Raw genomic sequence first — 24,645 nt, forward strand, 5'->3', positions numbered from 1 at the left:
CTAACCTTATGAGTGGAGAATTTGAAATGAGCATGACAGGAGAATTAAATTTCTTTCTTGGTTTGCAAATTAAGCAAACTGAAGAGGGAATTATGATTCATCAACAAAAATATATTAAGGAACTGATCAAGAAATACAAATCGGAAAATGCCAAATCTAATCATACTCCTATGGGAACTGCTACTAGATTGGATGAGGATCTATCTGGAACTTGTATAGACCAATCCATGTATCGAGGTATGATAGGCTCATTACTCTATTTAACTACCAGTAGACCTGACATATCTTTCAGTGTAGGCTTGTGTGCCAGGTTCCAAGCAAATCCGAAGGAGTCACACTTAACAGCAGTAAAAAGAATCCTTAGATACTTGAAAGGAACTGATGATTTGAGTCTCTTCTATCCTAGAAGTGATTCTTTTGAGTTAAATAGTTTTACTGATGCTGACTATGCAGGAGATTTGGTAAACAGGAAAAGCACTTCAGGTATGGTACAATTTTTAGGACCTTGTTTAGTTTCTTGGGGTTCCAAGAAGCAAAACACAGTTGCTTTATCAACAGCTGAAGCTGAGTATGTAGCAGCAGCTGCTTGCTGTTCACAAGTGTTATGGATAAAACAACAGGTCAGAGATTTTGGTATTATTTTTAAATGTGTACCTATATATTGTGACAACACAAGTGCTATTTGTATTTCTAAAGATCCAGTTCAACACTCTAAGGTAAAGCATATCCACATTAGGCATCACTTTCTAAAAGATAATGTGGAACAAGGGAATATTAAGTTAGAATTTTGTCAGACTGAAAATCAAATTGCAGATATTCTAACCAAGCCCTTGAACAGAGAAAGATTTGAGAAATTGAGACTGGAACTTGGGATGATCAAGCTGAAGTACTAGCTTCTGAAGTTCCAAGATATGGCAAAGTCAAAAATAGTGTAAATAAAGGAAAAAGAGCATTTATCACAATTCTGGTGTGATAAACATAGCTGAAGTGTCACCGTTGTTAATTACTGAAGGTAAGTTCATTAAAACGCTTAACTAATTTTGCTAGTAGTAATGTACAATGTATATGTGTAGAAAGCGTGTTCCAATTGCGTATTTGTGAACAGTGAAAGTGCTTTGAAAGTTAAATGAATTTGGAAACAAATTATTTTTGGTAAATACATCTTGCGTGTTTTGATTTTAGAAAATTAATTGAATATGTTCAATTAATGACTGCTCAGTAAACCTATTAACTTCCTTACACCGCTTCATTAAATATAAAAGGCCTCTCAACCACCTTACATCATCACGCTGTCAAAAACATTTACTCCACTGTGAAAAAACCTTCCACACAATTCTAAAACACTCTTGAACAAGAAGCCATGGCCATAATCACTGAATTAAGCTCATCTGAGAATTCCCAAAACAATCAAGTTTCTGAACCAGAGGAAGTTTCGTCACTTCCAGTTACCACAAACTCCGAAACTCAAATCATTAACCCACCTTCTTCAACCATGCAAAACCCTAACCCCGAACAAGTTGAAACCATCACCAAGTCGGTTTTGGAAAAACTGAGAGAATGGAAGGAGAAGAGAAGTAAAGAGAAGTCTTTGGAAGAGCACATTGAGGAAGTCGAGGCGTTTGCTCGAAATCTGGAAGAGGAGGGTTCAGAAAAGGAGGAATCAGAAGAGGAAGAAGAAATTGATCAAGCCGAGCTTGAGAAAATCTCAGATAGGTATGTTGTCGGACACCGAATTGATTTAGATTGGTGTAGAAAAGCTAGGTTTCTTGAGTTTATTGATTTAATCAAATTTCAAGGGTGGGAGTATCTGTTAGTGAAAATGTCGAACAATCTGATGTATCCTAGTGCTATGACAGAATTTTGTGATAATTTTGAAGCAAAATTGGGAATAATAACAAGTCAGGTTGGAAAAATAAAAATTGAATTTGATGTTGAAACGTTAAGTAAAATCCTGAGAACACCCATGGAAGGATATGAGACTTACATTAAAGGTAAGTCAAGTGTTAAAGTAGGAAATTACTTAAGTGGTGATATTGTTGAAGCTCTGGGAGGTAAAAGGGGGAAGAACACTATGAGTCATAATGATCTGAGTCCCCTAAATAAGCTGCTGTTCAATTTGGTCAAGAAAACTATTCTGCCTAGGGTTGCCAAGAAGGGTGAGGCATGTTTAATGGATATGGCTGTAATTTTCTGTCTGTCTAGGAGAATAAAAATAAATTTTCCCTCACTTATGTTTCAACACCTAGCACATTGTGTTCCAAGTGGAACAAAAGTAGGCTATGGTGCAATTCTGTCTTCGATTTTTGAGAGTCTAGGAGTAAAGTTGAAAGGGAAGTATGTTAGCTTAGAGGAAAAGCCAGAGAATGTGATTGATGGAAGTACTTTAGCTGGATTGAGTCTGGAGGTGGTTCAAGGGAAAATTCAGAAATTAGAAAAAGAAGAAGAGAAAGCTGAAAAATCAACAGGAAAAAGAAAGCAAAAAGAAGTCAGTGACAAACCTGTCAGAAAGAGTAGGAGGTTGTCTGCATCTGGAAGTTCATTGCCCAAAACGAGTATGGAGGAGCCCTTGGATTTGGAGGCTGAGGACAATGTACTTGAGGGTCAAGTGGCTGAACTGATTGATAGAATGGAAAGGGTAGAGATTCAAGCCAAGGAATCTGCTGGAAAGTCATAGCTGCAGAAACTTGAGAAGCAACTGCAGGAGTAGGGGAAGGGGCTTAACTTGCTGAAGAAAACAGTCCAGGCACAGGACAAGGCTTTGAAGGAACAAGAGAAGGAGTTCCAACAGAAGCTGGAAAGTCTTGAGCAACAGCTGACTGCCTTAGTTGCACAGCAGAAAGAGGACAGCAAGCAGATCCTAGACCTTTTGCAGACCTAGCCTACCTCACTTTCTACTTAGCTTTCTTAATCTAGCCTATTTTCCCTAGCAGTCATGAACATTTTCTTTTGTTTTGTTAAAATTTGAAGTGTTTTTGTAATAACTTTGGCAAGATGTTCTGTTTCTTTTTGGTTTTAATGAATGCTTTTGGAACTGCCTATACATATGTGCATGTGTCTATTATGAATGCTTAAATAGGAAAGTGGAATTTGCCTAAGGGAAGTTAGCAGCGCTGCCTTCAGTTTCCCACACTCGATGAATTGCTTGTGGGGCTGTTGGTAGATGCTTAATAAACTTGAAAAAGCAGGACTTTTTGATGATGCCAAAAGGGGGAAAAGAGGAAGCAAACATGGAGGCTGAAGTTGTTCTGGGTTTCAGTTGAGAAAGTATCAGAAACTTTCTTCTGATATGATGCCTTAGTTTAGTTTACTTTTTGTCTTTACTGTTTTAGTTTTAGTTATGCTTTAGTTTCTGTTTTGTTCTGTTTTTGTCTTGTTTTCTTTAGTTTATGTTTTTGTTTATTTTCTGTCTTCTTTTCAAAAATCCAAAAATACGCCCTTCTATTTGCTTAACTTTCTCAAAGAGTTTGCTTAAGTTTGTCATCATCAAAAAGGGGGAAATTGTTGATGTATAAAGGTTTTGATGATGAGGAACTTAAACTGAAGCAAACTCATCTAATAAAGATTTCTCAAGTGTTTGTTTAGCTTAGGTGAAATTGATCTTGGAGATGGAAGAAGTAACTGATGCTAAGAAGGCTTGAAGAAGTTCTTTGTTCAGAAAGTTAATCAATGCGAAGAAGAGTTCTTTCACAGGAACTAAGTTCCCTAACAGGAACATTCCCTAACAGGAATTTGGAGATGAAGGACTAAGTTCTTTGGAGGAACTTAGTCATACGTGAAGCCCAAGTAATTCAATCAGATCAATAACGCAGCGCAGCAATTGTTTAGTTAAGAATTTATTCTTCTAGATTTATTGTTAATATGTTAAGTTTGATATGCATGGAATTTATTAGAAGCGTGACAAGTTAGCATTGGCAAATTAATTAATTCCGGAAAATATAAAAGATAGATTTTGAAAAAGATTTTATACTTAAAATCGTATTTTCCTAAAACTGATGATAAGAAGATATTATGCTTCTTAACTTATTATTTCTATCTTATTTTCCGAAAAGATATTCTTTGCATAAGATTTATTTTGAAAACGTGTTTTTAAGATAAGTTAAGTTTAACTTATTTATCTTTTTGAAAACCTACTTTCTATACAAGTCTTACTTGTATAAATAGTAGAGAACGAATTGAGTTTTGTTTTTCTTTTGTGAGTTTTATGCGTGAAGAATTACAGAGCATATACATTGAGTAAGTTTGCCAAAGCTTTCTAACTTGTCATATTAGTTTCGAGTTTCATGCATAGCTTACCTATCATATACTAGGGTTTGTTCATTTGTATCTGGTTTGGGTTATTGGGTAGAAAGAGTTTTATTTATGTAGTCTTGTATGTACTTCTGGTGAGAAGGGAAGAATTGTACTAAGGCAGTACGAGAGAGTCTAAGTGTGGTACTTAGACTGGGTAGAACAGAGAGCTGTTCTGTGGTGAGTTCAGTTAGGAACTTGAGAGTAGAGTCTTTATTATAATAGGTTGTAACTTGGTGTTTGCCCTATTATAGTGAAGTGGTTTGCGTTTGAAATCCCTAAGGTAGGGTCGAGGTTTTACTTCTAGTTGGGCACTAGAAGGTTTCCTCGTAAAATTGTGTGTGCTTTACAAGTTCCTGCTTTATTATGTTTATTATGTCTTTATTCCGCAAAAGTAGTCACTAGGAACTCATCTACAATTCACCCCCCTCTTGTAGAGTTCGTCTCAACTAACAACATTTTTTCGCCCCGAGATAAAAACTACTGAGATGTTTACCATGGTCCCTAATATCTTCCGGGAGTCCAATTGGGTCGGTGGAACCATCCAATATGCTTTAAAACTGTCATTTTACCCATTCGCAACTTGCACCGATTTCGTAAACTCAAGCCTACTACGGACGTTTATGAAAACATATAATGATCATATATGGTTTCAAATGGCATTATATGACCCCAGGATGTAACCCTTAGGGTCTTAAGGCTCTTCGCCACTGATCCCCAATACCTAAAAAATTCCTCAAAAAGTGTGAATGATAGTCTTCAATTTTGTAATTTTTTGACATTTTTTGCCCAGAAATAAATATTGTCGAGATGCTTACTACGGTTTTTATACCCTTCGGGTGTCCAATTGGGTCGGTGGAAGCATCCAATATGCCCTCAAACGGTCATTTTACCCGTTCACTACTTGCAGTGATTTCGTAAACTCAAGCCTACCACGTATGATTATGACAGCATATAATGATCATATATGGTTTCAAACAGCATTATATGATCCCTAAATATATCCCCTAGGGTCTCAACACTTTTTGCCACTTAACCCCGAAACCTCAAAATTTCCTTTAAAAGTGTGGATTATAGCGAGCTGTCAAAAACTGATTCTACCCGAGAACCCGACCTTTACCGACAATGATCTGAACCCAGCCTGTACTCGAACAATGGGGTGAAACTAGTGACCTGTAACTCGACTTGAATTTGACCTAATCTTAACCGAAAATTGATTTGATCCAATACTTTATGACCTGAACCCTAACCTTCACCCGACCTGATAGTAACTGTCAACTGATGTAATCCGACCCGAAAACAATCCGAACCTGAACTAGTACCCGACCCAATTAAAATCTGAATCCGAATCATGGAAGGTTTAATAAAATTTTATATACCTTTTTGTTGTTTCAATGAATACTACAAGAAGGGGGTGATAAGTGTTTTATTAGTCCACTTATCATGGCATTTTAAACACGATTTTGTACTCTTTCCCCACTTCAATCCCTTTTTCTAACTCTTTTTGTGCACCCTTGCATTTTTTTGGCTTCCTCGTTTCTTTTTATGTGTGTGCTCGTGTTTGTAGGTGCAATGAGATTATGGTTAAGTAGCATGAGCATGAAGACTTTCTCGAGGGAGCATTATCAGGAAGGAGCGGGCGTGCACCCTTAAAGGAGCGGCCACTCCTCATTCCAGCACTACAAGCAATCTGCCTCCCCTTGCATATAAAGAAGCGGGCGTGCAGCCTTCAAGGAGCGGGTGCTCCTCCCTGTTTTCCTACATTCTGCCCCAAACTGCTGCAAGAGGAGAGGGCATGCAGATAGCTCAGGAGCGGGCACTCCACACAGAGGAGCGGGCGCTCCGATCCTCCTGTTCTGAAGCCCGATTTTGACGGATTTTACGATGTAATTTTTGGGCATATAAATAGGACGCTTGACTTCAGATTTTTGGATCTTCTTTCCCTTTAGTTTTCTTAGGCCCTTAGTTTCTCTCAACCCTCATTAATTAGCTTAGATCTTCTCAAACTCAATCATTGTAATAGATTAATTGAAGATTGTTCTCTTAAATTCAACAATTTCTCAACTTTGAAGCATTTTAAGTAATTTCTTTCCTCTATCTCTTACTCTTTAATTTCAGTTTTATTTACTTTGAATTGTTAATTCCTCTCTTGATCTTGCTTAATTGTTGTTGCATGTCCAACCTACCTTATTGCTACTACTCCTCTCAACTTGTTAATTTAATGTTTGAATTGGAACTTATTGTTTTGATGTCCTTCACCATGTTTAGTGAGTAGTTAATTAGCTAGGGGTTGGGTGAAGACCCAACCAAGCCATGGGTTGATTGATGTATGTGCCTGCATGTTCACTTTGGGTTGATGATTAATTGTTAAAGAATTGGTTAATTGCATGTTTAATTGGATGGCCACTTATTGCTCATGTATTCACTTCTATGCTTGCATTGAGAGATGGAGTCTAGTTGTGAGCCTTTTTTTATATGGTTATGCTAAATTCCTCTTGATTATGGTTCCTTGTTTGAATGATGTAGTAGTCTTAGTTGCAACAATTAGGTGAGAAATCTCAATTGCTTGTGCCTTAATGCTTTCTTGGACCGATCGAAAGACAAACCCGAGTTAGTAGTCTACTTCTCATCGTTAAGACTTGGTTGGCCTATCTTGTTAGTTGAGTTTGGCTTAGGAATGCTTAGTGTTGTGGCTTCGAAAGAAGGCAACATTGAGTGCCCTCTCTATCACCCAATTTGTATTCATGCTTGCCTATTGTTTTGATCCGTTGGTTTGGTTGTAGTCGATCCCTATATCCCCCTAGTGTTTGTCTCTATAGTAGTTACCTAATCAAAACCCCCAATTTGTGACCGAACTAGATTGCAACCGTTTCATACTCTCGGTGTACTTACCAATTCCCTGTGGATACGATCCTCTACTTACCCTAGACTTGTCTTTGGTTGGTTTAGGTAGAATTATTCTTTGGTTTTAGGGTGATTGTCCAACGACCGATTATTTCCCTCTACCGCGGGGGGGGGGGGGGGGTTGAATTGTAGTATGAGAGTTTAGCCAAACTTTTTGCGGAATTAAAACTAAGTAAGCTAAAGGAACAAAAAGATAAACTAAAAGAACTTAAGTGCAAGAGAGATTTTTACGTGGAAAATTCCTTGGCCCTAATCAAGGAAAGCTATTTATAGAGTAATAATCGTATTGGAAAATCCTCTTTGTGCAGCAACTCCATTACGCCACTACTCCAACCCACGAAGAAGACCATGTCCCTTAATTTAAGGAAGCACAACTTCCTTAATGTGCAAGACCATAACTTGAAGAAGAATATGGGAGAGTATGTCGCAAGTTTTGGAAACACATGGAAGATTTTATTTGCAAAAGATATTTTCGAAAATCAGAATAAAAATAAAATCTTTTTAGTTATGAAAAAGATAACCATGTAAAACTTAACAATTTTCCTAAAATCTAGCATGCAAAATATCATCTCCTAAGACCAATTCCACACAGCTATTTTCGAGTGTAACTAATTTCTTATACTTACATAAATCCTAAAATATAAAAATATATTTAGTCTTTATGTTTCTCTAATGAAGCTTCTATTCTGAGGCTTCTGTTCCTTACAAGGAACTTCTCTTCTCTGGTGAGGCTTCTTCTCTGAATCTCCTGTTCCCTGAGGGAACCTGCTCTTCTCAAGTCTTCATTTCTGAAGCACCAGTTCTTGCAAAGGAACTCTTCTTTTTGGATAACTCTGTTTCTGGCTTTTTTGTACCTCATGGTCTCTTTGCACGACACTTAATTCTCCTAGTCATTGCATCTGATCACACACTTAAACAATCAAGCTCTTATTAGTCTGTAAGTAAGTGAGGTTGTGTCATCATCAAAATCATTAAGTCCAACACTTTTATTCAGCTTATATACTGGTATAATTATGCAAACCCTCAATCCGATTTAATAAAATCTTTTGTTCAGCTTATATACCTTTTGTTCTCTACTACTTGTAAATAGGTTTGATAAAATTTTGATGATGCTTGATCAAATTATGGAAGGCGTAATTATATAGTTCAACTTGGCCACATCGATATTTATTAGAATTGAACTTGAACCAAAACCCGACTCAACACTAACCCGAACTCGAATATACCATCTTGTTAACCCATCCAAACCCGACTCAACACAACTCGAACCTGAAATTGAACCCGATCTGATTTTAACTCGAATTGAACCCGACCTAAATCCGAAAAGGTGACGACCCATTATAACTTGAACTGAAATTGACCCAACCTGAACTTGAATATGATCTAAAGCTCGATTGACCTGACATAACCTAATCCTGATTTAACATGAGACCTAATTTCACCCGACCCAAACCTGACTTGAATTCCCGAATCGACAGCTGTAACGAAAACTGTAAAATAAAACATGTTTTTTAAATCAAAATGTTACAATTATAAGTAGAAGGAAGAACCATTTTAATTGTTTATCCAAAAAACAAAAATACAGAATTTTGAAAAATATCTTCACGACTATTGCGATTTTAATAAAACAAAAGAAGTAGTACGGATTAGTATGACGAGAAACTTCACAATGCCACCTCAATATAGACTTTCAATTCCTCAATAGCCATGAGTTAATGAGGACCATAGCATAACAAATTCCAACCGCAAGTCCAAAATGAAGCAGTACCATTAAGATTTAATTTGAGTACAAACCAAAAACACTTAAGATTCTTGACCACTCAAAATCAATGTAAAGAATGAAAAATACAACACAAAAAATACTTCCCTCCTAATTCCCATGTCATTTCAGGCCCTACTTTGTCTGACTAAACTATTTGTCTTTCTTATTGGTCCTTTCTATTTTCCAACTTTTTCTTAATTTTTGACTTTCTCAACCATTCACACTTATTAGTAAGAGTAATACAATACTCTTTATATAATGTCGTTACTCCTTTAATTTTTTTTTTTTTAAAAGTTTCATACTAATTACAACATTCTTTTATTTTTACTTGTCTTTTAATCTCGTATTTGAAGTGAATTGAATCTTGTTCACGTTGCGATTATTACAAAACAAAGGTCTATACGGCTTTTGTTCACACGATCCACGCGATGGGGCAAATAACGGTAGAGAGAGTAATGCAGCTATGGAATACATGGGACGACCGATTCTTCATGCTCACTAGCCTCTTGATCCAAGCCTTGCTTACAATCCTAGCACCGTATCGAAAGCGGTGTGCAAGCCGCATACTAAAATTTTGCCTATGGCTGCTCTATTTATCAGCCGACGCGGTTGCATTATTCACCATTGGATTGATCACAAGTAGCCAAGGCGTAGACTCGCCGCAAAGGCAAGATCTTCTAGCATTTTGGGCACCATTTCTTTTGCTACATCTTGGTGGTCCGGACACTATTACTGCTCTTGCTTTGGAAGATAACGAGCTATGGCACCGGCACGCGCTGCAACTTGCAATCCAGCTTGTTGTCACGCTCTATGTGTTTGTACAATCGTTACGAGGCGATAACCGGTTGTGGATGCCGACGGTCCTTATGTATGTGGATGGTTGTATTAAGTATACTGAGAGAACTGAGGCTTTGTACTTTGCTAGCATGAATAGTTTTAGAGAATCTCTTGCTAGTAAGCCTGAGTCCGGACCCGACTATGCTAGGTTCAAGGAGGAGGAGCATTGTTGCAACGATAGTGCCCATGTCTCGATTCATATTCAAGGTACGTACACGTAACATATATTGTATATATACACATTTAAGGTGTTAGTCTGTTAGATGATATTATTTCTTGTGGTTCAACAAATTTGATTATATTGTTAGTTTTGTTGAGGTTAATTAACTTGAAAGATGTCAAATATATATTCAATTTGTGTGTTTATAGATATTATTCAGTTATGATCATGTTTGGTAAAAACAACAGTTGATTATTTGTGAAATGGCCAACTGCTTTTTTTTTTTTATTTTCTTTCTCGTTTTGGGTAAAGTTGGCTAACAAGTTGCTTGGATTGTCAAGTACTTGGTAGTTGACAAGTCAAATTGCCAAAGATATTTTCTTGGTTATCGGACCATATGGTCCATATGATGATATGAGTGATCTAAGAAAAACAAATCTAATGACATTACTAGCCATTATTTTTTGTTTCTCTTTTAATTGAAACATTTTGGCTTTCAAGACTTACTATTTTTATAAATTTGATCATTGATAACTTAATTACTCGCTTTGTTTTCTAAAGTGAGTGGGATAATGGTTGTCAAAATGTATAGATTGAATAGTTGAAATGCAATGAAAATGTAAGTGGATCAAAAGAAAAAAGTACTAGTAATTAGAGTAAAAGAGATTGAGTGAAAAAGGGTAGATATTGTAAATAAATAGTTAAAATGATAATATCAAAGTAGCACAAATTAATTAACGTAAAAATAAGATGTTCTTATTAAAACACTTTAAAACGGAATATAAATCGAACTTTCATGGTTTATATCTTAGGGCTTGTTTTGTTATCCTTATTTTAATAAGGGTATATAAGAAATATCCAAATATAAATCATAACTATAGTAACTTTAATACGGAGTAAGGTCTAATATAAGTATCAGGTGAATTGAATCGAACACACCCTTCAACTTATTTAATAAAAATATTTTTAAATACAAATTATTGTATATGACTGACCACTTTATATGGCCATCCAATATAGAGATTACTTCATTAGTTTTATAGAGGTTTCTCAGCTAGTGTTATAAGGGTTACTTTATCAGTGTTTTATGGGTAATCGATCAATGTTTAAAGGATTATTTAATTGATTTAACTAGCCACATACAAAACGGGGTGTCTTATTCCATATGAAGTGTACTGACAACCTAATTGCTAAATTGCAAAAGTTAAACCTTTGCTCTAAGACATCATACACCTATACAGAAAAAAAATTGTTTTTAAAAAATCGTGTACGTATATGTGGTTGCTAGTTTATTAATAGACTCAAACCTTTAAGTCTAGATTCTAGGTGTTGTACAACTTTGTGGTAGGAATTTGGAGGACTTTTTATGATTTGTGTGGTAGGAATTGATTTGCTTTAACAAAGAAAGGGATCCCTCCTTTACAAGTTTACATTTTACGTTATTTAAGACACTTATTTGCTAGCTCATTTTTTTTAGTTATTAATCAATAATAAGACAAAAATCATATGTAAAAAGTTGCACGAATATTTTGCTTTATGATAATTATTTCTTATACAATTATATCAATGTTAATTCATGATTAGAGTTTTTGTATTTTTTTTGTATTTTTTTTTAATGAAACAATTATGAACCGACATAGGGAGTATATCATTATATACTTAGGGTCTGTTCATATTTACTGAACTGAGCTGAACTGATTGGAGCTGAACTGAACTGATTGGAACTGAACTGAATTAAACTGAAATGAATATTTTATGTGAGAGGAAAATTAAGAGCTGAACTGAACTGATTGGAACTGAACTGAACTGATTGGAGCTGAACTGAAATTAAGTAAATGTGAACAGACCCTTAGTCTAATACAAAATAATTTAGGAGTCTACCAAGATGTTCCTGGACGTAACTCTAAATCTCTAATTGATCAAAAGACTAGAAAAAATTAACTACAAAGGTTATTTTGTAGTATATGAATTGAATGAATATAAGGTACGAATAATAAAAGATACTTAGTACAATAACAACAATTGACATTTATACACGAATTTTAGTAATGCTGCTATTAAATTAATAGATGTATAATGTATATAATCACTTGAAAACACATTGCAAATGCAAATAATGCTCATACAAGAGCACTGATTCATTAAATTTGCACTATGCAAGCTTCAATCAAACTAATTAAGGTGCCACATTTTATTAATTAATATTACTCGCGAGTATTTCATTAATGTTACATACTTCGTACTGTATTAAGTTGTCACAATTCTAATTTGCTGGTAATTTATAACATTTTCTACAGATCGATCTTCGAAAGACAACAAGTTAGAAGGAATTGATCACCAAAATGACTTGAAAAATTACATAAGGAATGAAGTGTCCTTTAATACATGGGAGGCTAGAATTGATGCTTATGCTGAAGAAGAGGAAGATGGAATGATCAAAGATGCTTACAAATTTTACATGAAATTTAAAGGTCTTCTAGCTGATGCTTTTCTAAGCTTAGAGGATCGCGAAGAAAGTCGTTCATTTTTCCTTGATAAGGCTGCATCAAAGGTATACAGAGTAATAGAAATTGAGCTTAATTTTGTGTATGATATCTTCTATACGAAGGTGTTTTTGTTGCAAAAGAAACAAGCTTATGTTCGTATAGTTAGCTTCCTCTCGGTTGTGGCATCCCTACTATTGTTTGTTTTCGAGAACAAAAACCATTATCATGAGACCGATATTGGCATAACCTTTGCCTTGTTGGGGGGTGCTATAGCTCTTGATGTATACGTCGTGATCATGCTCATGGTCTCGGATTGGTGGGTTATAACCACCCCTAAGGTTGGCTTGCCGAAGCACATGAGATCTTATATGATGCGGTTTCTTAAGCTTCTAAGGTGTACAAAAGGTCACAGTCGATGTAGGTGGGCAGAGTCCATCTCAAGGTACAACTTACTAGATCGATGTTTTAAGAGTCCCCCTTCATTCTTGAAGTTCATTATAATAAAGCGGATTAGGGATGCACTCATGGGATTTTTATACGTTGAAACGAAGAAAGTTGATGAACAACTTGTAGTGAATTTCATCATAGAAGAACTGCAGAAGAAAGCAAAATTAGCTACTGATATAAAGGCGAGTAAAGAAGTGTACTCTGCTAGAGGTAATTTGGTCTTGGAAAATGATTATTTTCTTGTATCAAAGTACTTAAATCCTTGGACTTTGGATGTTGAGTATGATGAGAGTGTATTGATTTGGCATCTTGCTACTGATATATGCTACTGGACTGCTGATGACAGTGTTCGAGGCACAAACTATCCTAATTTCTGTAAGCAAGTTTCAGATTACATGACATATCTTTTGCTTAGGCAGAAGTCATTGGTATCACTGGTGGTGGGTATGTCTGAGATTCGATTCGAGGATACGTGTGAAGAGGCTAAGAAGGTTATGAACCGGAACGTAGACAGTGGTTGGTTTACAAGAATATGTGCAGGGGCTAAGAAGTTTGTAACCAAGAAATTGATGTGTCAGATTTCATCAGTAGAAGGCCAAAATACATGTCCAAAAAAAGATGAGTTAGTTTTTCAGGAATTCTGTAATAAAGTCCTTAAGATGCAAGCAGAGGTTCTGCCTATGACAGCTAATAAGTGTGAAAAGAGCAAATCTGTGCTGCTTGATGCTTGTCTTCTCGCGAAGCAACTAAAGACATTCGGTGACATTCAATGGGAGATAACAAGCAAGGTTTGGGTAGAGCTGCTATGCTATGCTGCTACGCGTTGCTCACCCAAGTCCCATGTCGCGCAATTAAGTAAAGGCGGGGAGCTCATTACATTAGTGTGGCTGTTGATGGCTCATCTTGGTTTAGGAGAACGTTTCCTTCAAAATCAGGGGTTTGGATGGACTAAACTGATTATTCATAAATGATAACTAATTGTAATTGTAGAACATATTAGATGCTGGTGTAATTCTTAACTACTTTTCTAGACAGTTTTAGTCATGGCATTTAACTTACCTTGTCAACTAATTTTTAGCTTAACATAAATTGTAACATTACATCATTTGACAGGTAGTTATTACTCCGTGTTACTTTAAAAAATTATACATTCCCCTAACGGCCTTGTATTGCGATTAATAAAACATCAAGGAAGTACAAAGTTAGACTATTGCAAAAAGTGAAAGGAAAATCGAGCATCTCTAATTGACCGAACTCCTATTACAGGAAGCCGAGCTGGCATTGCCCGAGGGAGAAAGAGGATGGGATTTGTGCCCGATCGATGAGAATTGACCCTCGCACCTCAAGGATGCGAGGTGACCTCTGAGCCACTGGTCCAAGAGATCATTATCAGTCATATACAGAGTTGTACCCAGAGTAATCCTTCACTTTTAGATTGATGGAGACAGGGCTAGTCAGTTTTTGTGCACGACACACTAAGACAGTTGGCAAGTTTAGTAGTACTAGTACATTAAAACTTTAATAATTCCACCACTTTGTCGTTCTTTGTGAGCTTTTTTGAAGTAATAGGTAAAGCACACTGATTATATCTTAAAATTAAAGTTAAAATATACTCCGTACATGACTCATGATGATAGCCTTAATGCCTTATTAGATGTTTAAACATAAAGATGTCTCAAAATAGTGCAAAAGTTAGGGAACTAATACTTAGCTTGTTCATATGTTAATTATTGATTGGAATTTCTAATCCTGTGCTAATTCAATATGGATTCCCCTTGTCCTACTCTCGATCCGTGAATGCAACTCAAAAACTGGTTTTCAAAATAGTTAGGGAAGGGGTTAAATCTCCTAAAATTCACACATCCAAAAACTTTTTTAGGGGCGTTTGGTTCAAACAATGGTATGGGTTTGGAATGAGGAATGAAACTTGGGTAGTATGGGGTTGGAACTTGATACTTGATTTCACGTGTTTGGTTTTTATCTAGGAATGATAGTTTTCCAGGTATGGGTATGAGCCATACCCACCTCCCCTCTTGGGTTTCAAAAACCCACACCTTGGGGGTTTGAGGTATGGGTTTGAAAACTGAAATTTCAAAAAACAAACACAAGGTATGAGTTTTGGTCATTCCAAACCTATACCTTATACCTAATATGCTTGAACCAAACACCCCCTTATTAATCAAGTTTGTTACTTTAAGTCTTCCTACAGTATGTAACTGTGTTATAACTAATTGCAAAAATGTTATTGAAGTCAATCTTTGATGGCTTGTGTAACATACATGATAATAAATAAAAACAGTATTTACATGAGCATATATTATAGTGCACACTTCCCAAATATTATTCTTGATTTACAAAATAAAAACAAAAAAAAAAAAAAAATGTAGAAATGAGTATATCAAATAAAAACACCCTATAATGAAATTAGTAACGTAACAACTTTATTCAGGCAAGGAAATCTTAGAATATAAAAGGCATAACACACAAAAGGCCATCACATCACTCCAAAAGAATGAGATCAGTGTGTGATTTGAAAGGACTATTTGGATCACTCGTACTCTGATATCTTTTAAACAGCTTTGGACATTGTTGAATCTTAAACTGTTGTAAAGAGTTTAGGCGAGTAACAGAATCGGGAATTTGTTTTAGTAGCGGGCAACATTGGATTTGAAGCTCTTGTAAAGCAGATAGGTCACCAAGTGATTCAGGAAGTGTAATTAAGTAAGGAAAATTTCGAATGGCGAGGCGTTGAAGCTGGCTGAGTTTCCCAATCCACTCTGGGAGGGCTTTCAGTTCATAAAATGAATGGAGAGAGAGTACCTCAAGTTTTTTAAGGGACAAAAGGCCGTTTTCGAGGGACGCCAGGTTAGAGATACCTATGAGTTTCAAGGTGTGGAGACTCTTGAGACCTTCCCATGCTTTTATCATGTTGTTGTCCCCCAAATTCAACTTTTCACATCCCTTGATTTCCAATTTCTGTAAGGAAGAAAGATGTGGTATACTAGTAATGTCCTTTAGCCCACTGCAATCATGGATCACAAGTTGTTGGAGCGAATTCATATCATCCGTGAAGAACAAATTATTCACCTTTGGGCAGCGTCTGATTGTTAAGGACTTCATGATATTATAACGGAATGAGATAGTTGATTCAAGTTCAAAAACTGAGACAATTTCCAGATTCTGCAATTTCGAATTTAATTTCTGTACCGAATATGTTGAGAGAAATTCCAGCAATGTCTTGTGGATGTTATGTGCTTCGAGGGACTCAAGATTTGGAACTTGGGGCATTGACATCATCTTTAGGCAACCTTTTATTCTAAGTTGAAGACAATTCAAACTGATTTCTTCTTCGTTCTTTCGACTCGACCAGCCCTTGAGCTCTTGTAAGTTAGCCAACGTCAGATACTTCAAGGATGGGAAGTATGAAGCGGAAGCATCGTGTTCATTATTATCATCACCTTTCTCTACGTACTCCAACGCCTTAAGGTCCCAAAGTTGAAGAGACCTCAGGTAAGGCAAACCACTTAAATTTGGCAGATTTTTACAATTGTTGCAGTCTTCAATACACAAAGAAACAAGCTTCTCGAGTATAGAGAAATTACTGAACCTTTCTTCCTTCCAGCCGCGAATTGCTAGTCTCTTAAGACTAGGAGGCGGCTGCAAGAAACGATGCCTATCATCACCCGTGGTTTGTCCTCCATACGAAGGCGACCATATCAATGACAAGTCAGTTACCCCGATCAAGCTGTTATCCTTCAATGCTTCATGATGGGCAATTTTCTTTTCAAAACGAACTGTTAGCTTCCCAGCAAGCTTCAAGCAACCTAGTGTATCTAACCCATTATTTTTCCCGACTATAAACTCGTCTAATGTGTTGAGAGACTTTAGTTCTGAAATTTCCGATGGCATATCAATCAATCTACTTCCAACATACAAGTGCCTTAGATGCTTTAACTTTATGTGAAAGTCTCTTGGCAAAACCATTATACTAGAGTGTCGAAGGTCCAATGTCTTCAAATTTTCCAACCTTGTGACACTCTCAGAAAGCCTTCCAAGGGAGATGCCGAGTCTAAGATACCTTAAATCCTTCAGTTCTACCAAAGAACTTGGAAGGTTTTCACAATTCACTGCTACCAAATCCAATGCTCGTAAGCACGTTAAACTTGTAAAGATTTCGTTCATGTTTGTATAGATTTCGTTCATGTTTGAAACTTCTACAAAATCTTCATAGTTTTTTCTTGGCAAGAAAAGAAGAGACTGCAAATTCTTAGCATTAAGTATCCATGATGGTGGTTTCCAGGAAGAGTCAACAATGACACTTAAATGCAAAATATTGGCAACATCATTATCCCTAGGAGACTCATCATCAACTAAACAAAACTCGGGTTTTGCTATTTCCTTGAGGAACTCATTCACTAAATAGTGCATCTTATAGCCAAGTATGTCACCAGTACCCTCTTGAATGATTTCAAAGAAATACCCTTTTTTCAGTAATTCCTCAAAATATTCATCCCCAACCGACTTTGTTGCTGCTGTACTTAATAAGTCCTCTTGTTGAGAAGCCCACAAATGTATCAAATCGGTCTTATTGAACGTATAATCCTTCGAAAATAGCGAACAATACCGCGCACACATCTGAATGTTTGAGGGTAGTTGTTCATAGTTGCTAAGTTTCAAGGAAAATGGATTGGTTTTTGATGCATCTCCCAAAGTTTCCAACACTTTGTCACGACAAGATTCCCATTCCTTTGCTGTTTTTTTTGACGAAAAAAGAGCAGATACTAAGTCTAGGAGGATTGGATTATGATGGCACTTGTTAAAAAGTTCCTCAGCAATCTCCAACAAAATCTGATTATTGCATTCCGTTTCTTCATCTTTGAATGCTTTGTTTTTGAATAAAGTCCGCTTGTTGTGCTGTTCTATAGCTTGATCAATTGCCATGGTTATCTGTTATAATAAAATAAATTGTTGTAAAAATCACTTTTATAAATTAAGTGAATATTACTCTTATTGCCATCTATAGTTTCAAGATAGAACATACGTATGAATGTGCTAGAACATACATGTAGTAAAAGGCTTGTTAATGAGGATTTGTGCCATGTCGTGACTAAGACCAGTTCTACATCTAAATTTAATGGCATCAAATTTTGTTCGATTTCAATACTACGTATCAAATGTTGAACCTTAAGTAGTTTTGATGATGATGTATATGCAAACTTCAACTAATTAATGTGATTTCTCTAAGTGTGTTTAATTAGAACAAGTGAAGTTGACTCAGAGAGTGGAATAATAACCAATCTATGAAGATCCAAGTTAAGGAGAAATAAAGGAAAGATAAAGAGAATAGAAGAAGAGTTTCTCATTGGAACTAGAGTGGTCGTCCCTAAAAGGAACACAAAGAGAGAAGTTCCCTAACAGGAGGTCAGGTGAACATCAAGTTAAGAAGACTATCTTGGACTGCGTTGAAGACAACAATGCAAGTTTCACAAGAACTTGGTCTGCGAAGGGATTCCAGCTAGGAGCTGGAGAGTTGATGAAGATAGCATGCAGGAACTTAGTCCCGGTTTGCATAAATCCCAAGTATTCATTTGATGCAAAGCTTGAGGAAGCAATACAATTCAGCTATTGACTTAAAGTCTTTTTTAATAAGGTTTCATTAAAGTTTATTTTTTATTAGGATTGCTGTAAATATGAGTTGGTTGGTGAAGCATGAAATCTAAAGCATTGACAAGTTTAGTAAAAATGGAAAGTATTAATTTATGGAAAAGTTCTTTAAGAGATTTTATTTTATAAATTCTAGTTTGTAAAAGGACATTTTGTGAAAAACTACCTTATAAGCACTTTTTTTGCGAGAAAATACCTAAGCAAAAAAAAAAAAATTGTAAGAAACTACCTTATAAAAGGGTAAATGTTGTAAGAGACACCATTAATCTGAAAGTCACCATTGACTTTCATTTTTCGGCGTTGACCACATGATCACGTGTCAATCACGTGACTTTTAATTCACCTTTTCCCTCTTTTTTTTTTTTTTTTTTTTTAATTGACACGTGACTTTTAACTATTGTATATATTAGCTTTGTTATGCATATATTCTCGCAAAAAAAATGTTTTATAAGGTTATGCATTTTTTAATTGCCTAACTACAAAATAGGAGAGAATATATGCATTACAAAACTAATGTATACAATAATTAGAAATTTAGAATATATCCAAAATACTTAACTCTTTCCATTGATTAGGTTTGAATATATTATACACAATATAGAGGAGTATAATTAAACATTTGTGATTAGTAATTTTCCTCTCTCATCCTTCTTCTTTTCAAAATTCTAACCTCAATTGTTGAATTTTGAAGGGGCTTTCATTGGTTTTAACCGGTGAAAAGCCCCAACCCTTTGTTTTTTAAAATTTTTTTAGGTTTATAATAATGCTTTCTCCTTTTGAAAGGAACTTTTCTCCCTTAAAAGAAAGGGTTTCCGATCTCCTTCGAAAGAGGGTTTTTTTTACCTCATTCTAAAGACAAGGTTTATCACATCTTTTCGAGGGAAAAATTTCTTAGTTTTGAATCCATGATATTAGATCTAATAGGTTGTTGGGAAATTTTTTTGTTGGTGAAAAAGTTATCAAGTTTTCTAATACAAACAAGTTTTCTAACATCCTCACGGTTACAATAAAGGTTCGTTAGGTTATCTCTCCGTTACACTGCAAGAAATAGGCTGATTTCCGACGGAATTTCTCCGACGGGCCCGAAAATCAGTCGCAAACTGGGAATTTCTGACAAAATTTTGTTCCATCGGAAATTTCCGACGGATTTCAAATAGTTCCGATGGAATTTTTGTAGGAAAGTATATTCCAACAGAAAAATCCGTCGGAAACAAAATAATTTCCGACGGAATTTTTCGTCGGATAAAGCATCTGACTAAATTTATTTTAAGAAAAGAAAACTTTGTATAAATAGCTAACCCTAACCCATTACCCTTCATTTCAGCTCCCCATTCTCTCTCTTCTCTCGCCGCACCCTACTCCTCTTCTTTCTTCATTCTCCCTCTTCTCTTTATCTCTCCTCTCTCCCTCCTCAACGCTTCTCCCTCTCTTCTCTTTAGTCTACCTCTCTTCTCTTTATCTCTCCTCTCCTTCGCTACTCCCTCTCCTCTCCTTCGCTACTCCTTTCTATTTTCTCTTTGCTGTTAAATTCCGACAAAGCTAGCCTTCAAATGCCCCGGCGTGTTTTTTTATTTCGAATTTATGGTATTAAGGCCAAGTTCGACCATGGAAATGCTAGATCTAGCGTTTCCATGGTCGAATTTGGCCCTATATAACCAATTTCAAGACAAATTTCGGTTGTTGTGGTTGAATCGTCGTGGTAACTGTAGTAGATCTACAGTTTTTTTTTTATCTTTTGTTTTTAATTTTTTGTTCTGAATTTTTATCTTTTTTTTTTGTCCCGTTTTCATTTTTTTTTCGGGTTATTGGTTGTTGGGTTGGGATTTAAATTTTTTGGGTGTTGAGTGTTGGGTTGGGATTTTATTATAATTGTTTTTGTCCTGTTTTCAATTTTTATTCGGGTTTCTGGGTGTTGGGTTGGGATTTATTATTTTTTTTTTCTTTTTTTGTTTAATTTTTGGGTTGTGATGGTTTGTTTTGGTGGTGGCGGTGGTGGTTTTTGGTGGGTGGTGGGGTGGTAGATCAGGGCTCGTTTGTGTGGGTTAGGGTTAGGATGGTAGGGGTTTTGGTGGCTGTGGGTAGTGGAACGGTCGCATGTGTTAGGGGGCTGGTGGGTTAAAGGTGGGTGATACGCTGTGCCGGCGGTGGCACGGCGTACTTTTTTTTTTAATTTCGCAAAAACAGTTTCCGACGGAATTTTCGTCAAAAATTTCCGACGGAATTTCATTTCGTCGGAAATTTTCCACGGATTTTCCTGATGTTGAAAAACCTCTTTTGAGGGAAAATTCCGTAGGAAATTTCGTCGGAAAAGTGTTTCCGACAGAAATTCCGTCGGAAGAAGACAATTTTCCTACAAAAGGTTTTCCGACAAACGGTTGCGACGGAATTCCGTCGAAAACGGGTTTTCCGACGGATTTTGGGGTGGTTACGACGGTCGGAAATGAGCCTTTTTCTAGTAGTGAACAAGGCTGTATTTTCCAGCGACATAAGCAACTGATGTTACATAGTGCAAGATCTACTCGATGATCATAGTTTTTATGAAGGAAAATTTTATTTGATTCAATATCTTATGTATGTGTTAACGTCAAATCTCTATTATAGATGTCGTATGACTTTTAATAAATGAAATATGTTTGCTATTAAAAAAAATATGAAAAAAAAAACTAATACGAAGTATATACAATAGAATATATCAAAAATATATTATATCACTTAAGTTGGGTAAAATAGGGTTAAACTGTGTAGCAATAAGTTCAGAATGGAACTTATGAGTATGTAATAGGTTGTAACTAAGTGTGTTGCCCTATTATACTGGATTGATTTGTTTTGAAATCCTTGGAGGATCGAAGTTTTACTTCTAATTGGGCCCGAAGGTTTCCTTATAAAATTCATGTGTGCATTGCAATTTCTTACTTTAATATGTTTTTATTATTCCGCAAAAAATAATCACTAGAAACTCACTACTATACAATTCACTCCCTCTTATGGTAGTTCATCTCATCAACTAACATCTATAGATCAAAAGAGTCCCTTGTGAAAGGAGGTATCAAACAACAATATGAAAGAGGAAATCTTTAATATCAAACCCTCATTGACAATGATAATGGTTTTGCCCATTGAGAATATTTTTTGATCCAATTTATGTTATATATATTTTACTAAGTTAGTTTTAACTTTTATTGTAAATGTCATATGACTCTTTAAAGGAAAAAAATATGGATGGATAAAATTTAATGAAATCCTCAATGATAGCCTTCAATAATTGATACGCCGCCACCACAACGTAAGCCACACCATAAAGCCTCAACTAATTTCCACCCCTACCACCAAAACCCGCCCTTACTAGCTACCTTGTACCATATTTCCCTTATTATAACCAAAATACCACCTCCAACACAACCATTTAACTAGAACCCTACCCTCACCAATACCAGAACCCAACCACCATCACAATCACTAAACCCCAAACTCCAATTAACCTCTACCACCCCCATTAGCCTAAAACCCCACCACAAGTCCACAACTACCAAAATCCAAATGCCAACCCCACTATAACCACTAGACTCCCAGCTCTTCTTTTGCTTTACCTCTTTGCATCCACTCACTAGTAGAAAAAACGTAATGGGAAGCCCAAATGGTAAGCGGTTTTAAAAATCCGCTTGCCATTTACCCAATTTTTTTTAAAAAAACTTCTAATATTAAATGGCAAGCGGTTTTGGCGCGAACTGCTTGCCAATATATATAATGACAAGCGGTTTGGGGTTGAACCGCTTGCCATTAGATATACTGGCAAGCGGTTCAACCCCAAACCGCTTGCCATTTTTTAAAAAACAAAACCTAAAACTAATGCTCAGCACTTGTAGCCACCCACCCTTCACTTCATTTTCCGATTCTCTCTCCTCTTTCTTTACTCTTATTTTCGCTGCTCTTTCTCTCCTCTTCCATATCTCCCGTTCTCCCTCTCTTTCCTCTTCTCTTCCCTTTTCATCTCCAATCTTCTTCTCTGTCCTTCGCTCCTCTTTTTTTTCACTATCTCTTTTTCTTTGTTCATTCTCATCTCCACAAATTCGAACCACAAAACAATATTTTCGAGCAAATTCGACCAAATCCCCAAGTTAAATTTCGAGCAAATTTCAGAGCAATTTTATTTGAGCCGATTTCGAGGGCAATTTCGAGCAAATTTCAAGTACAATTTCGAGCAAATTCATGCATGTGTGTGGATTCAAGTTTTTTAGGTCAAATTCAACCCTAAAAACTCTAGATCTAGAGTTTTTAGGTTCGAATTTGACCTTTAAAACCATAAATTCAAGCCAAAATTGGCGTTTTCATGGCCGCAGATGAGCTAGTTTGGGTGGAGGTCGTGGTTTCGGTAAGGGTTTTGGTGGGTGGTAAGGTGGGTTACGAGTTTATGGGTGTTGGTGGTGAGGTGGGCTAGGAACTGGTGGGTGGTCGTGGTCTGGTGTATGGTGATTGTGCTCATGGATATGGTGAGTGGTGGTGGTCTGTTGGATGGTGGTGGAGGGCTGGGATCTGGTGCGCATGGATGGTGGTGATGGTGCTGGTGCGCGTGGATGGTGGTGCTGGTGCTCGTGGTTGGTGGTGGAACAAGAGCCTTGTATTTTATTTATTTATTTATTTATTTTGAGAAACTGCCTTGTATTAATTTTGTTATTTGTAATAATTTTTTTTAATATTTTTTTTTTGATGAAATTGTAATATTACAACAATTTATTAATGCAAATATTAATGTTTTTACATATATATTGTGTGTGAATTAATTTAAGTGAAAAAAAAACCAAAAAAAAAATATTTTTTTTTTATTTTTTACAAGCCATTATGGGCAGCGGTTTTGGCGCCAAATCGCTGCCCTTTCTCTACAAATGGCAAGCGGTTATGAACCGCTTGCCATTTAAAAGGGTATTGGCAAGCCCCCCAACAGCATGCGGTTCAAAACCGCTTGTCATTAGGGGGTTTGAACCGCTTGCCATTTAGTTTTTTCTACTAGTGACTAACACCGCCCAACCACGTCACCACCAGTTGACTAGCATCGCCCGACCACTACTCACACATCCAACCACTAAAACCGACCACTGCTAAATAGTACTCCCTCTGTTCCACAATGATAGATGTTCTGTGTTGGAATCTCTGAATTTTTTTAAGAAAGAGAGAATCTTCTAAATTTTTCTTAATTTATAAGAATAAATATAGTTATGTGGGATCTAGTTTGATCGTCTTGATGAGTAGATTATTAATATATAACTTTTAGAATTTTTACTAGTGTGAGATTAAAGATATTTGCGATCAAAGTTTGGTTAAAATTTGCATTGATTTACGAAATAGGAACATCATTATGAAACGGAGAGAGTAAATACCATCAATAAGATAACAACCACCGAATTATTCCTCACAACACCCTCTGACCCTCAATCACCCACTTCACCTTTTGCCTCACCACAATCAAACCACCATGCCTAGCCACTAAATCAAACACTTAGATAATTCACATCACCACTTCTTTCACCACTACCTACCAGGACCATATATATATATATATTGCTCACTCTGGTCTATTGATTGAGACCAATGAAAGCAAATGACACATAAATTTAAATTATTAAATATGATATAAATTTAGGATTAAAATCTAAAAGGAAAATGCTATACATAATCATTAGGATTACATATAAGAAGCTAAAAATATATAAAAAAAAAAATATGACAACATAACATTAATTACACTAATTTTTTTTTTTGAAACAAATTAATTACACTAATTAACTCGTGATTTTTATCATGCATTCATATATTAATACGAAGTAACAAATAAGGAAATTTATTAAGTGCTTATTTATAGCCCTAAGGGATATATATAACATTACCCTTTTTGTAAAAAATAGGTTAAAGTTGGGATTGATATTCACCAATTTATCCTAAAAATCATTTCTTAATCAAGCATGAAGTTTCTGTATTATATTCTTTGAAAAAAAAAAATATGTTACCGTCATCAGGTTCATTATTAACAGTTTAACACTCACCTCTTCTTCTTTTAAAAGCCTGAAGAATGGCTGTAGAAGATTCTCAAGCTTCTCTTTACTTTC

General features: G+C 35.9%; 2 protein-coding genes across 2 annotated transcripts; one reads left to right on the forward strand and one right to left on the reverse strand.

The window, feature by feature from the left end:
* The first annotated feature begins 9,168 nt into the window (after nt 1–9,168).
* LOC145595750 (uncharacterized) lies at nt 9,169–13,997 on the forward strand. Its single transcript, XM_081652168.1, has 2 exons — nt 9,169–9,997; nt 12,248–13,997. Exons 1-2 carry the CDS (start codon nt 9,382–9,384, stop codon nt 13,852–13,854), a joined length of 2,223 nt encoding a protein of 740 aa, XP_081508294.1. The 5' UTR covers nt 9,169–9,381; the 3' UTR covers nt 13,855–13,997.
* Nucleotides 13,998–15,382: 1,385 nt separating this feature from the next.
* On the reverse strand, nt 15,383–17,824 carry LOC145594434 (putative disease resistance protein RGA4). Its single transcript, XM_081650745.1, has one exon. The coding sequence runs from the start codon at nt 17,822–17,824 to the stop codon at nt 15,383–15,385; it is 2,442 nt and encodes an 813-aa protein (XP_081506871.1).
* Nucleotides 17,825–24,645: the final 6,821 nt, after the last annotated feature.

Source organism: Chenopodium album, chromosome 19, assembly GCF_948465745.1.
Source record: "Chenopodium album chromosome 19, dcCheAlbu1.1, whole genome shotgun sequence".
In the NCBI taxonomy this organism is placed as follows: domain Eukaryota; kingdom Viridiplantae; phylum Streptophyta; class Magnoliopsida; order Caryophyllales; family Amaranthaceae; genus Chenopodium; species Chenopodium album.